This window comes from Oncorhynchus masou, chromosome 12 (genome assembly GCF_036934945.1).
Source record: "Oncorhynchus masou masou isolate Uvic2021 chromosome 12, UVic_Omas_1.1, whole genome shotgun sequence".
Taxonomy (NCBI): domain Eukaryota; kingdom Metazoa; phylum Chordata; class Actinopteri; order Salmoniformes; family Salmonidae; genus Oncorhynchus; species Oncorhynchus masou.
In genome coordinates, this window is record NC_088223.1 from 95,678,503 (window position 1) to 95,693,777 (window position 15,275).

The window sequence follows — 15,275 nt, forward strand, 5'->3', positions numbered from 1 at the left end:
TGTATTCTAATCATGTATTCTAATCATGTATTCTAATCATGTATTCTGATGATGTATTCTAATCATGTATTCTAATCATGTATTCTAATCATGTATTCTAATCATGTATTCTAATCATGTATTCTAATCATGTATTCTAATCATGTATTCTGATGATGTATTCTAATCATGTATTCTAATCATGTATTCTAATCATGTATTCTAATCATGTATTCTAATCATGTATTCTAATCATGTATTCTGATGATGTATTCTAATCATGTATTCTAATCATGTATTCTAATCATGTATTCTAATCATGTATTCTAATCATGTATTCTAATCATGTATTCTAATCATGTATTCTGATGATGTATTCTAATCATGTATTCTAATCATGTATTCTAATCATGTATTCTAATCATGTATTCTAATCCTGTATTCTAATCATGTATTCTAATCATGTATTCTGATGATATATTCTAATCATGTATTCTGATGATGTATTCTATATGTGTGTGGTCTTTGTGTAATGGTCTTTGTGTAATGGTCTTTGTGTAATGGTCTTTGTGTAATGGTCTTTGTGTAATGGTCTTTGTGTAATGGTCTTTGTGTAATGGTCTTTGTGTAATTCACTTTGTTATTCAACTTTGTGTAATGGTCTTTGTGTAATGGTCTTTGTGTAATGGTCTTTGTGTAATGGTCTTTGTGTAATGGTCTTTGTGTAATGGTCTTTGTGTAATGGTCTTTGTGTAATGGTCTTTGTGTAATGGTCTTTGTGTAATTCACTTTGTTATTCAACTTTGTGTAATGGTCTTTGTGTAATGGTCTTTGTGTAATGGTCTTTGTGTAATGGTCTTTGTGTAATGGTCTTTGTGTAATGGTCTTTGTGTAATGGTCTTTGTGTAATGGTCTTTGTGTAATTCACTTTGTTATTCAACTTTGTGTAATGGTCTTTGTGTAATGGTCTTTGTGTAATGGTCTTTGTGTAATGGTCTTTGTGTAATGGTCTTTGTGTAATGGTCTTTGTGTAATGGTCTTTGTGTAATTGCTGCTGGTCTTGTAGTGCAGGGTTCCTCTGTAAAAGACACCTCAGTAACAATAGGAATCCCTGATAAAATAAATATTGAATACAATACAAATATGACCAGACATGATAAAAAAACATTTATTGAACATTTTTTTCCAATACATGTTGGGTAGGTCTATGTTGGGTAGGTTCTATGTTGGGTAGGTCTTATGCTGGGTAGGTCTTATGTTGGGTAGGTCTTATGTTGGGTAGGTCTTATGTTGGGTAGGTCTATGTTGGGTAGGTCTTATGTTGGGTAGGTATTTTGTTGGGTAGGTATTTTGTAGGGTAGGTATTTTGTTGGGTAGGTCTATGTTGGGTAGATCTTATGTTGGGTAGGTCTTATGTTGGGTAGGTATTTTGTTGGGTAGGTCTATGTTGGGTAGGTCTTATGTTGGGTAGGTCTTATGTTGGGTAGGTCTATGTTGGGTAGGTCTATGTTGGGTAGGTCTTATGTTGGGTAGGTCTATGTTGTGTAGGTATATGTTGGGTAGGTCTATGTTGGGTAGGTCTATGTGGGGTAGGTCTATGTTGGGTAGGTCTATGTTGGGTAGGTCTATGTTGGGTAGGTCTCATGTTGGGTAGGTCTATGTTGGGTAGGTCTATGTTGGGTAGGTCTCATGTTGGGTAGGTCTATGTTGGGTAGGTCTATGTTGGGTATGTCTTATGTTGGGTAGGTCTATGTTGGGTAGGTCTATGTTGGGTAGGCCTTATGTTGGGTAGGTCTATGTTGGGTAGGTATTTTGTTGGGTAGGTATTTTGTTGGGTAGGTCTATGTTGGGTAGGTCTATGTTGTGTAGGTCTATGTTGTGTATGTCTTATGTTGGGTAGGTCTATGTTGGGTCGGTCTATGTTGGGTAGGTATTTTGTTGGGTAGGTATTTTGTTGGGTAGGTATTTTGTTGGGTAGATCTATGTTGGGTAGGTCTATGTTGGGTAGGTCTTATGTTGGGTAGGTCTTATGTTGGGTAGGTCTATGTTGGGTAGGTCTATGTTGGGTAGGTCTTATGTTGGGTAGGTCTTATGTTGGGTAGGTCTATGTTGGGTAGGTCTATGTTGGGTAGGTCTTATGTTGGGTAGGTATTTTGTTGGGTAGGTCTTAAGTTGGGTAGGTCTTAAGTTGGGTAGGTCTTAAGTTGGGTAGGTCTATGTTGGGTAGGTCTATGTAGGGTAGGTCTATGTAGGGTAGGTCTATGTTGGGTAGGTCTATGTTGGGTAGGTCTATGTTGGGTAGGTCTTATTGTACAACTGAACATCAACAGTCTCAATCGATAACAAACCCCGACAAATGAATCAGAAAACAGTAATCCACAACAGGAAAAACTAAAAACTAAGTAAAACTAATGAAACCTGGTTGCTTGTCAAGTTTCGATAACTACAGCATCTTTAAAGGATAAAAAGTATTGCTTAATTTCTATTGGTTGAGATGCATCCATAAAACAGAATGCTTAAGTCTTATTGGTCAAGAAGCAACTATAAGACAGAGTGCTTCATTTCTATTGGTCGAGATGCAGAATGCCAGCACCATAAAAAACGTACAAAATGTCTTCATGTGATTTAATGTGATTAACAAAAAACAAATGTTTATTCTTTTCCACCATACAATTATTACATCCAATGTTCTACCTAATCCATACCAAAGCAAAAGTTGATAAAAGTTAATTTCTTGGCATACAGTACAAACATTACATGTAGGATAACTGATTCTCTTAGCATTGTTAAAACATCATGTCCGACACCATTGGCCCAGTTGATTCACTCTAGGTTGATTTCATTGTTCACCGCTGCCCAGTGAGCAAAATTGGTTGAAACTATGTATTTTCAACTTCTTTTCAACCAAAAAAGATATACAGCATTTCCAACATCTTTTCAACCCCCCCAAAATGCGTATTTCCAACCTCTTTTGCTCCCCAGAGCGATTACTTGACTGTTATAGATGTTCCACATGGGTTCTTCCTTTTGTTTCCCATCAAGGGAACTTAGAAAGTGTTTTTGTGTTGCTGTATACCTTGGCGAGCTCCTTGCAGTGTCTCTATGGTGATCTGTAAAGATATTCCCACAGGGCTAGTCTGCTCTAGACTGTTCATTACCGGTTTTTACTGGTCTCGACTGGTCTTTACTGGTCTGGACTGGTCTTTACTGGTCTGGACTGGTCTTTACTGGTCTGGACTGGTCTTTTCTGGTCTGGACTGGTCTTTACAGGTCTTTACTGGTCTGGACCCCACAGCCTGGTTCCTCTCTAGGTTTCTTCCTAGGTTTTGGCCTTTCTAGGGAGTTTTTCCTAACCACCGTGCTTCTACACCTGCATTGCTTGCTGTTTGGGGGTTTTAGGCTGGGTTTCTGTACAGCACTTTGAGATATCAGCTGATGTACGAAGGGCTCTATAAATACATTTGGACTGGTCTTTACTGGTCTGGACTGGTCTTTACTGGTCTGGTCTTGTCTGGATTGGTCTGGACTGGTCTTTACTCGTTTGGTTTTACTGGTTTGGACTGGTCTTTACTGGTCTGGGCGGGTCAGGACTGGACTGATATGGACTGGTCAGGGCTGGACTGATATGGACTGGGCAGGCCTGGACTGGTATGGACTGGTCTTGGCTGGATGTGACTTTTGGTTGTTGTGGCGTCGAACCAGCCTTACCTTCCTCCTCCTTACACCAACTGTAGAGAAAGAGATGGACAGAAGAAAAGTTACAGAACAGGAAGAAGAGATGGAAAGGAAAAATAAGAGTATAACAGAAAAATAAATGTAAAGAGAGAGACAAAAGAGAGAAACAGAGACAGAGATAGAGAGGTAGAGACCACCAGTATGAATCACAGGTTAGGGTTTTCCAACAGATATTTGGTTGGTAGACTTAGGGACTGTCTGTATATTGTTGAGTTGGTGACTGTCTGCATATTGTTGAGTTGGTGACTTAGTGACTGTCTGCATATTGTTGAGTTGGTGACTGTCTGTATATTGTTGAGTTGGTGACTGTCTGCATATTGTTGAGTTGGTGACTTGGTGACTGTCTGCATATTGATGAGTTGGTGACTTAGTGACTGTCTGCATATTGTTGAGTTGGTGACTGTCTGTATATTGTTGAGTTGGTGACTTGGTGACTGTCTGCATATTGATGAGTTGGTGACTGTCTGCATATTGTTGAGTTGGTGACTGTCTGCATATTGTTGAGTTGGTGACTTGGTGACTGTCTGCATATTGTTGAGTTGGTGACTGTCTGCATATTGTTGAGTTGGTGACTGTCTGCATATTGTTGAGTTGGTGACTTGGTGACTGTCTGCATATTGTTGAGTTGGTGACTGTCTGCATATTGTTGAGTTGGTGACTTGGTGACTGTCTGCATATTGTTGAGTTGGTGACTGTCTGCATATTGATGAGTTGGTGACTTAGGGACTGTCTGCATATTGTTGAGTTGGTGACTGTCTGTATATTGTTGAGTTGGTGACTTGGTGACTGTCTGCATATTGTTGAGTTGGTGACTGTCTGCATATTGTTGAGTTGGTGACTGTCTGCATATTGTTGAGTTGGTGACTTAGTGACTGTCTGCATATTGTTGAGTTGGTGACTGTCTGCATATTGTTGAGTTGGTGACTGTCTGCATATTGTTGAGTTGGTGACTTAGGGACTGTCTGCATATTGTTGAGTTGGTGACTTGGTGACTGTCTGCATATTGATGAGTTGGTGACTTAGTGACTGTCTGCATATTGATGAGTTGGTGACTTAATGACTGTCTGCATATTGTTGAGTTGGTGACTGTCTGCATATTGTTGAGTTGGTGACTGTCTGTATATTGTTGAGTTGGTGACTGTCTGCATATTGTTGAGTTGGTGACTGTCTGCATATTGTTGAGTTGGTGACTGTCTGCATATTGATGAGTTGGTGACTTGGTGACTGTCTGCATATTGTTGAGTTGGTGACTGTCTGCATATTGTTGAGTTGGTGACTGTCTGCATATTGTTGAGTTGGTGACTGTCTGCATATCGTTGAGTTGGTGACTGTCTGCATATTGATGAGTTGGTGACTTAGTGACTGTCTGCATATTGATGAGTTGGTGACTGTCTGTATATTGTTGAGTTGGTGACTGTCTGCATATTGTTGAGTTTGTGACTGTCTGCATATTGTTGAGTTGGTGACTTGGTGACTGTCTGCATATTGTTGAGTTGGTGACTGTCTGCATATTGTTGAGTTGGTGACTGTCTGCATATTGTTGAGTTGGTGACTTGGTGACTGTCTGCATATTGTTGAGTTGGTGACTGTCTGCATATTGTTGAGTTGGTGACTGTCTGCATATTGTTGAGTTGGTGACTGTCTGCATATTGTTGAGTTGGTGACTTGGTGACTGTCTGCATATTGTTGAGTTGGTGACTGTCTGCATATTGTTGAGTTGGTGACTTGGTGACTGTCTGCATATTGTTGAGTTGGTGACTGTCTGCATATTGTTGAGTTTGTGACTTAATGACTGTCTGCATATTGTTGAGTTGGTGACTGTCTGCATATTGTTGAGTTGGTGACTGTCTGCATATTGATGAGTTGGTGACTTAGTGACTGTCTGCATATTGATGAGTTGGTGACTGTCTGTATATTGTTGAGTTGGTGACTGTCTGCATATTGTTGAGTTTGTGACTTAATGACTGTCTGCATATTGTTGAGTTGGTGACTGTCTGCATATTGTTGAGTTGGTGACTGTCTGTATATTGTTGAGTTGGTGACTGTCTGCATATTGTTGAGTTGGTGACTTGGTGACTGTCTGCATATTGTTGAGTTGGTGACTGTCTGCATATTGTTGAGTTGATGACTTGGTGACTGTCTGCATATTGTTGAGTTGGTGACTGTCTGTATATTGTTGAGTTGGTGACTGTCTGCATATTGTTGAGTTGGTGACTGTCTGTATATTGTTGAGTTGGTGACTGTCTGCATATTGTTGAGTTGGTGACTTGGTGACTGCATAGTGTCTTACAGTGCTGACAACAATCATTTGGCAGCTTGTTTTGATCATCAGTGTTACGTAGGGCTGTTGACGAACCTGTTGCTGAATGAGTTGTAATTTCACTGATGTGTGGTGTGTGAATGTGTGTGTCTTGTCATGTCTCTGTAGTTACCAGGAGCTCTTTTGGCAGGGGCCCCTATACCACCTCCACCTGTAGAGAGAGAGAGAGAGGTAACAAACCATCACTCAAATAGAACATGCAGCCTAACACAATCTATACCTTTTGCAAGTACCCAATGCAAGAACGCAAGACACTTTGTAAAATGGCTTTCCTGACACCTTTCTGTGTTACAAAATACGCATATTTCTGAAGCAAAAGCAATTAGCAACGCTATGCAGGGAGGATATCCTTCCTAACGGTTATTGTGTGCATGCTTGTATGTTGTTTAAATTAGGGGAAAGTGCTTAACAGAGACAACTTGTCTTCAGGTCTGAAAATCTTGATTAGGACTTCAACTTGAAAGATTGTAGGTTCTGACCTTGGATTAGTTTGGTGATCCTCTCTGACTCTTGGTCGATCATTTCCGGGTTGCCATGGATGGTGGTGATCTTAGAGAATTCTGGGCCTGTGGGAGGAAACTGGAGCTGTTAGACACAAAATGGCGGATGCATGGATCCACAGATACTGTTTCACACTGTAGAACACAGCTCCCTCGACCCTGGTCCCGTACCCTCGACCCTCGACCCTGGTCCCGTACCCTCGACCCTGGTCCCGTACCCTCGACCATGTTCCCGTACCCGCGACCCTGGTCCCGTACCCGCGACCCTGGACCCGTACCCGTGACCCTGGACCCGCTACCCTGGACCCGCGACCCTGGACCCGTACCCGTGACCCTGGACCCGCGACCCTGGACCCGTACCCATGACCCTGGACCCGCGACCCTGGACCCGTACCCGTGACCCTGGACCCGCGACCCTGGACCCGCGACCCTGGACCCGTACCCGCGACCCTGGACCCGTACCCGAGACCCTGGACCCGTACCCGCGACCCTGGACCCGCGACCCTGGTCCCGTACCCGCGACCCTGGTCCCGCGACCCTGGACCCGTACCCGCGACCCTGGACCCCGGACCCGTACCCGCGACCCTTGACCCTGGACCCGTAGCCGCGACTCTGGTCCCGCGACCCTGGACCCGTACCCGCGACCCTGGACCCGCGACCCTGGATCCGTACCCGAGACCCTGGACCCGCGACCCTGGATCCGTACCCAAGACCCTGGACCCGCGACCCTGGATCCGAGACCCTGGACCCGTACCCGCGACCCTGGACCCTGGTCCGCGACCCTGGACCCGCACCCACGACCCTGGACCCGCGACCCTGGACCCGCGACCTTGGACCCGCGACCCTGGACCCGCGACCCTGGAACCGCACCCGCGACCCTGGACCCGCGACCTTGGACCCGCGACCTTGGACCCGCGACCCTGGACCCGCGACCCTGGACCCGCGACCCTGGTCCTGTACCCTCGACCCTGGTCCTGTACCCTCGACCCTGGTCCTCTACCCTCGACCCTGGTAGTTGTTGGTAAAAATAACTCCACCTAACAATCCAACATGGAACCTGATCCCATTTTGGTTCCACCTGTTTTCTACTTTCTTCAGCTCTGCAACACTGAAGGATTTTGGGGATATCGGTGTTCTCCGAATCAGGGGAGATTGTACTGAGCATTAACAGCAAGATACTCTGTCTAGAGAGAAGAGAGTTCATTTAAGGTGGCCCTACCCTCAATGATGTGAGGCTCCATGATCTTGGTGACCGTTGTGTGTCCGGTTCCACCTTAAGAACAGCAGCAGAGAGGAGTGGAGGGATGTCGTAGTCATTTAACAACTCATACTGACCAGAGACAGACTGACAAACACAGTACACACCCGGCTATGCCTCCTACTTCACCACCACTAACACACAGACACACACATCTCGATGCACGCACAAACACTTCACCTTTACAGAAGTGGACCAATCCATTCACAATTCACACTGGGCACCATAACCCATCAGTGCAGACAGACAGACTGACAGATGATGGACAGACACATACCCACAAACCACCATGTTTCACATTCATATGTGTTCTCTCTCAAACTACTGGACAAAACAGAATATGAACAACAACAGAACATGGACTACGACAGAACATGGACTACGACAGAACATGGACTACGACAGAACATGGACTACGACAAAACATGGACTACGACATAACATGGCCTACAACAGAACATGGCCTACAACAGAACATGGCCTACAACAGAACATGGCCTACAACAGAACATGGCCTACAACAGAACATGGACTACAACAGAACATGGACTACAACAGAACATGGACTACAACAGAACATGGACTACAACAGAACATGGACTACAACAGAACATGGACTACAACAGAACATGGGACTACTACAGAATATGGACTATAACAGAATATGGACTACAACAGAACATGGACTACAACAGAATATGGACTACGACAGAACATGGACTACAACAGAATATGGACTACAACAGAACATGGGACTACTACAGAATATGGACTACAGCAGAATATGGACTACAACAGAACATGGACTACAACAGAATATGGACTACGACAGAACATGGACTACAACAGAATATGGACTACAACAGAACAAGGACTACAACAGGACATGGACTACAACAGAACATGGACTACGACAGAACATGGGACTACAACAGAATATGGACTACAACAGAATATGGACTACAACAGAATATGGACTACAACAGAATATGGACTACAACAGAATATGGACTACAACAGAACATGGGACTACAACAGAACATGGGACTACTACAGAATATGGACTATAACAGAATATGGACTACAACAGAACATGGGACTACTACAGAATATGGACTACAGCAGAATATGGACTACAACAGAACATGGACTACAACAGAACATGGACTACAACAGAACATGGACTACAACAGAACATGGGACTACTACAGAATATGGACTACAACAGAATATGGGCTACAAAAGAACATGGGACTACAACAGAACATGAACTACAACAGAACATGGACTACAACAGGTCCTGGGACTACAACAGAACATGGACTACGACAGAATATGGACTACAACATTCTGATGTTGGAAAATAGAGCTTTGATAAATTATTTGTTTCGTGTCTTTTGGGCCAATAGCATGTCTGTGTAGACATGGATGGAATCCCATTTGGCATAGGACTTTTGTCAAAAAGGGGTAGACAGTGTTTGAGATATAAGTTTGAGATGGGGTTTTTGGGGGAAAGTGATTTCGTGAAGCCCGTGCTGGTTGAAAAATATGTTGTGTGGCGAGGTCCTCAGACAATTGAATGGAATGGTTTCGCCGTGAAGCCTTTTTGAAATCTGACAATGCTGTTAGATTAACAAGAAGCTAAGCTTTTAAATGATATAAGGCACTCGTATGTTCATGAATGTTTAATATTACGATTATTTATTCATACTGCACTCTGTGTCCCGCTAGCGGGACACCTAGCCTGAATATCAACTTTTAAAAGTGAGATTTTCACTGGGCAGTCCTTTGTGAATAAGTCTTCTGCTCTTAGCTTCAGAGAGATTATACATTACCCTGAATCGTCCAGGCTGGTGACACATGCAGGTCACCTCACAGCCAGTACACAGCGCAGAGAATTACCATCCATCTTTTTATGTCTTTACTTTGGATTGGGTTTACTGCTTTGTTGTCAGGGTTTAGGATCCATACGGATATCTGATTCGTCCAATAGTGTTATATAATATACGGTTCAATTGTAGGTGTGTGAATCAAATCAAATCAAATCCAATTTTATTTGTCACATACACATGGTTAGCAGATGTTAATGCGAATATTGCAAAATGCTTGTGCTTCTAGTTCCGACAATGCAGTAATAACCAACGAGTAATCTAACTAACAATTCCAAAACTACTACCTTATACACATGTAAATGGATAAAGAATATGTACATAAAGATATATGAATGAGTGATGGTACAGAGTGGCATAGTTTAAATTGGCTAGTGATACATGTATTACATAAAGATGCAGTGGATGATATAGAGTACAGTATATACGTATAGATATGAGATGAATAATGTAGGGTATGTAAACATTATATTAGGCAGCATTGTTTAAAGTGGCTAGTGATATATTTTACATCATTTCCCATCAATTCCCATTATTAAAGTGGCTGGAGTTGAGTCAGTGTGTTGGCAGCAGCCACTCAATGTTAGTGTGTGAGTGTTATTAATGGTACTTTGGAGCATTTTGAGGTCAATAATAACAATAATAACAATAATAACAATAATAATAATAACAACAATAATAACAACAACAATAATAATAATAATAATAATAACAATAATAATAATAACAATAATAATAATAACAATAATAACAACAATAATAATAACAATAATAATAGTAACAATAATAATAGTAACAATAATAATAACAATAATAATAATAATAACAATAATAATAACAATAATAATAATAATAACAACAATAATAACAATAATAATAATAACAACAATAATAATAACAATAATAATAATAATAACAACAATAATAACAATAATAATAATAACAACAATAATAATAACAATAATAATAATAACAACAATAATAATAATAAGCTTATAACTTTTATTTCCATCTAAATTTGTTTCCATATAAATTATTTTCCCGGCTGAATATTCACAGTCCTCAAAAAACGAACGTTGCCAGACAGTTTCCATATTATGGGATGCACAGAGAGAGGGCGATAGGAAAGCATCCATGTTGGATGATGTGTACGTACGGTCGTCAGTCGTTTGTTTGTTTACGTCTCCGACAGACTAACCTCCCTCTGCGAGGTTCTTGATCTCCTCCTCCACCCTCCACCCTCCTCCTCCTACACCCGATTCAACTTGTCAACTAATTATCAAGCTCTTGATCAAAGAGGGTGGATATATAGAAAACGGTCCGTTTCGGTCTGCTTATAAAACCCACTAGTTGATGTCTGCTCCCACGCGGAGGTTTAAGAGATATCAGTTTGCACGGACAGTACCTCAATGCACTGCACCTGCCAATTCTTAAAGTACTTACAAGAAAACAAGAAACACATTGTTGATGGATTGAAAGTAATCCAACATTAGTATTTGGGAACAGAAGGGGCTTCACCAACAGATTTCAGGATTTCAACGTAACGTAGCACATACTCGTCGTGATCAGATTACACCAACGTGTCACATACAACATGACTAGGCTACGTGCATGTATGTAAAGCTCCATCAACAACTGATCAACATGTTACAAAGCTATATGGCCAATATTAGGAGTAGATGCCTTTTTTCCATTGAAAAGCCTTTGCATGTTTGCCATTAAATATTATTCAACTATATATATATATATATATATATATATATATATATATATATATATATATATATATATATATATATATATATATATATATATATATATATATATATATATATATATATATATGTATATATATATATATATATATATATATAGACACGGAAACAATCACCCACCAAACCAACAGTGAAACCCAGGCTACCTAAGTGTGATTCTCAATCAGAGACAACTAATGACACCTGCCTCTGATTGAGAACCATACAAGGCCGAACACAGAAAACCAACCTAGAAACACAAAACATAGAATGCCCACCCCAACTCACGTCCTGACCAACTAAAACAAACAAATAACACAAGAACTAGGGTCAGAACGTGACATGTAGAATGTTAACGTACATTGACATCTATAGAATGTTAACATAAGGTTGACGTCTATAGAATGTTAACATAACGTAGACGTCTATAGAATGTTAACGCACTTCTACATTCTATAGATGTCAAAGTATGTTAACATTCTATAGACGTCTATAGACGTTAAATTCATTGATGTCTACAGAATGTTAACGTATATTGACGTCTATAGAATGTTAACGTACATTGACGTCTATACCTTATATTGTTTAAAGATGTCCATACATTGATACAGATGCCGTATCTTAATTTGAGCCAGTTTGCTACAGCAGGAAAATAAAGGTGCAGGAACAGGAAATGTAAATCGTTATGTGGATAATAATTCACGGTCATTTTTTTTTAACGGTAAATCAAGTCTGAAATATTAAAGTGGAAATAACAAACGTTAGAAGCGTTTTTAAACCTCCAATACACCACCTTCGCACAGCAGGATGATCAAATTAAGAAACAGCATCTGTATACATTTGTTTCCGGTTCCGGGTTGGAGCGAGCGGTCGCATCTACACTTCGGTCCGCAGGTAGTATAACTTTTCATTACATTTTCATTACATTTCATTATAGTACAACGGTTTGATTTGTCTAATCTTAGCAATTCCTTCTTAGCTAGCTACATAGCCGTCTTTGTATCAAAGATAATTGCGTAATTATCGTATTTCGTCATCCTAACGTAGTCTACACTGCTATGTGCCCAGCAGCTAGCTAATCGTCCACCGTCTACCAGCACTGTAGAAACTATTACACTCAACTGAACGACTCGATTAGTGTAGTGTTAGCTAGCTACATAGTTGTCTTTGCTGTCTTCGTATCCAAGATAATTGTGTAGTTTAGAGTGTGTAGACTTAGAGTGATTATCTTAATTTACCGAGGTTAGCTAGCCAGCCATTTGTCGTCCGTAACGTAGGAGATACTGCTAGCTAGCTAGCCAACAGCTAGCCAACGTCTACCGAATAAGAACTTCAACAACCCGGTCAACATTCCGCTTCGCTCCACAGGTAGTATCACATTTTCATTTCACTTCATTACAGTACAACGGTTTGATTTGTTTGATCGTAGCTAGCTAGCTACATAGCCGTCTTTGTATCTAAGACAATTGTGTAGTCTAGAGCGATTTTCTAGGTTAGCTAGCCAGCTATTGTCGTTCTTTTAACGTAACGTAACGTAATCAACACTGCTAGCTAGCCGGCTAGCCCCCGAATAGCAGCACTGTAGAAACTATTACACTCGACGGAACGACTTGATTAGTGTAGTGTCAACAACACAGCCACTGCCTGCTAGCCTACAAAGTCAACAACGCAGCCACTGCCAGCTAGCCTACTCCAGCAGTACTGTATCATTTCAATCATTTTAGTCAATAAGATTCTTGCTACGTAAGCTTAACTTTCTGATCATTCGAGACGTGTAGTCCACTTGTCATTCCAATCTCCTTTGCATTAGCGTAGCCTCTTCTGTAGCCTGTCAACTATGTGTCTATCTATCCCTGTTCTCTCCTCTCTGCACAGACCATACAAACGCTCCACACCGCATGGCCGCGGCCACCCTAATCTGGTGGTCCCTGCGCGCACGACCCACGTGGAGTTCCAGGTCTCCGGTAGCCTCTGGAACTGCCGATCTGCGGCCAACAAGGCAGAGTTCATCTCAGCCTATGCCTCCCTCCAGTCCCTCGACCTCTTGGCACTGACGGAAACATGGATCACCACAGATAACACTGCTACTCCTACTGCTCTCTCTTCGTCCGCCCACGTGTTCTCGCACACCCCGAGAGCTTCTGGTCAGCGGGGTGGTGGCACCGGGATCCTCATCTCTCCCAAGTGGTCATTCTCTCTTTCTCCCCTTACCCATCTGTCTATCGCCTCCTTTGAATTCCATGCTGTCACAGTTACCAGCCCTTTCAAGCTTAACATCCTTATCATTTATCGCCCTCCAGGTTCCCTCGGAGAGTTCATCAATGAGCTTGATGCCTTGATAAGCTCCTTTCCTGAGGACGGCTCACCTCTCACAGTCCTGGGCGACTTTAACCTCCCCACGTCTACCTTTGACTCATTCCTCTCTGCCTCCTTCTTTCCACTCCTCTCCTCTTTTGACCTCACCCTCTCACCTTCCCCCCTACTCACAAGGCAGGCAATACGCTCGACCTCATCTTTACTAGATGCTGTTCTTCCACTAACCTCATTGCAACTCCCCTCCAAGTCTCCGACCACTACCTTGTATCCTTTTCCCTCTCGCTCTCTTCCAACACTTCCCACACTGCCCCTACTCGGATGGTATCGCGCCGTCCCAACCTTCGCTCTCTCTCCCCCGCTACTCTCTCCTCTTCCATCCTATCATCTCTTCCCTCTGCTCATACCTTCTCCAACCTATCTCCTGATTCTGCCTCCTCAACCCTCCTCTCTTCCCTTTCTGCATCCTTTTACTCTCTATGTCCCCTATCCTCCAGGCCGGCTCGGTCCTCCCCTCCCGCTCCGTGGCTCGACGACTCATTGCGAGCTCACAGAAGAGTGCTCCGAGCAGCCGAGCGGAAATGGAGGAAAACTCGCCTCCCTGCGGACCTGGCATCCTTTCACTCCCTCCTCTCTACATTTTCCTCCTCTGTCTCTGCTGCTAAAGCCACTTTCTACCACTCTAAATTCCAAGCATCTGCCTCTAACCCTAGGAAGCTCTTTGCCACCTTCTCCTCCCTCCTGAATCCTCCTCCCTCCTGAATCCTCCTCCCCCTCCCCCCCTCCTCCCTCTCTGCAGATGACTTCGTCAACCATTTTGAAAAGAAGGTCGACGACATCCGATCCTCGTTTGCTAAGTCAAACGACACCGCTGGTTCTGCTCACACTGCCCTACCCTGTGCTCTGACCTCTTTCTCCCCTCTCTCTCCAGATGAAATCTCGCTTCTTGTGACGGCCGGCCGCCCAACAACCTGCCCGCTTGACCCTATCCCCTCCTCTCTTCTCCAGACCATTTCCGGAGACCTTCTCCCTTACCTCACCTCGCTCATCACCTCATCCCTGACCGCTGGCTACGTCCCTTCCGTCTTCAAGAGAGCGAGAGTTGCACCCCTTCTGAAAAAACCTCGATCCCTCCGATGTCAACAACTACAGACCAGTATCCCTTCTTTCTTTTCTCTCCAAAACTCTTGAACGTGCCGTCCTTGGCCAGCTCTCCCGCTATCTCTCTCAGAATGACCTTCTTGATCCAAATCAGTCAGGTTTCAAGACTAGTCATTCAACTGAGACTGCTCTTCTCTGTATCACGGAGGCGCTCCGCACTGCTAAAGCTAACTCTCTCTCCTCTGCTCTCATCCTTCTAGACCTATCGGCTGCCTTCGATACTGTGAACCATCAGATCCTCCTCTCCACCCTCTCCGAGTTGGGCATCTCCGGCGCGGCCCACGCTTGGATTGCGTCCTACCTGACCGGTCGCTCCTACCAGGTGGCGTGGCGAGAATCTGTCTCCTCGCCACGCGCTCTCACCAC

At 42.9% G+C, this 15,275-nt stretch overlaps 1 protein-coding gene across 2 annotated transcripts in view; it reads right to left on the reverse strand.

Moving 5' to 3' along the window:
• Nucleotides 1-1,131: 1,131 nt before the first annotated feature.
• The window catches only part of LOC135551102 (periostin-like), an 89,529-nt gene continuing 75,385 nt past the window's right edge, over nucleotides 1,132-15,275 (reverse strand). Inside the window, exons 20-23 of one of the 2 annotated variants that reach the window (XM_064982518.1) lie at nucleotides 7,754-7,807; nucleotides 6,514-6,600; nucleotides 6,147-6,185; nucleotides 1,132-3,707 (exon numbers count right to left, since the gene is read on the reverse strand). In XM_064982518.1, the coding sequence (XP_064838590.1) occupies nucleotides 3,589-3,707; nucleotides 6,147-6,185; nucleotides 6,514-6,600; nucleotides 7,754-7,807 (299 nt within the window). In that variant the 3' untranslated portion in view covers nucleotides 1,132-3,588. The remainder of the gene's footprint in view (nucleotides 3,708-6,146; nucleotides 6,186-6,513; nucleotides 6,601-7,753; nucleotides 7,808-15,275) is intronic. The other variant, XM_064982519.1, reaches the window with a different exon arrangement.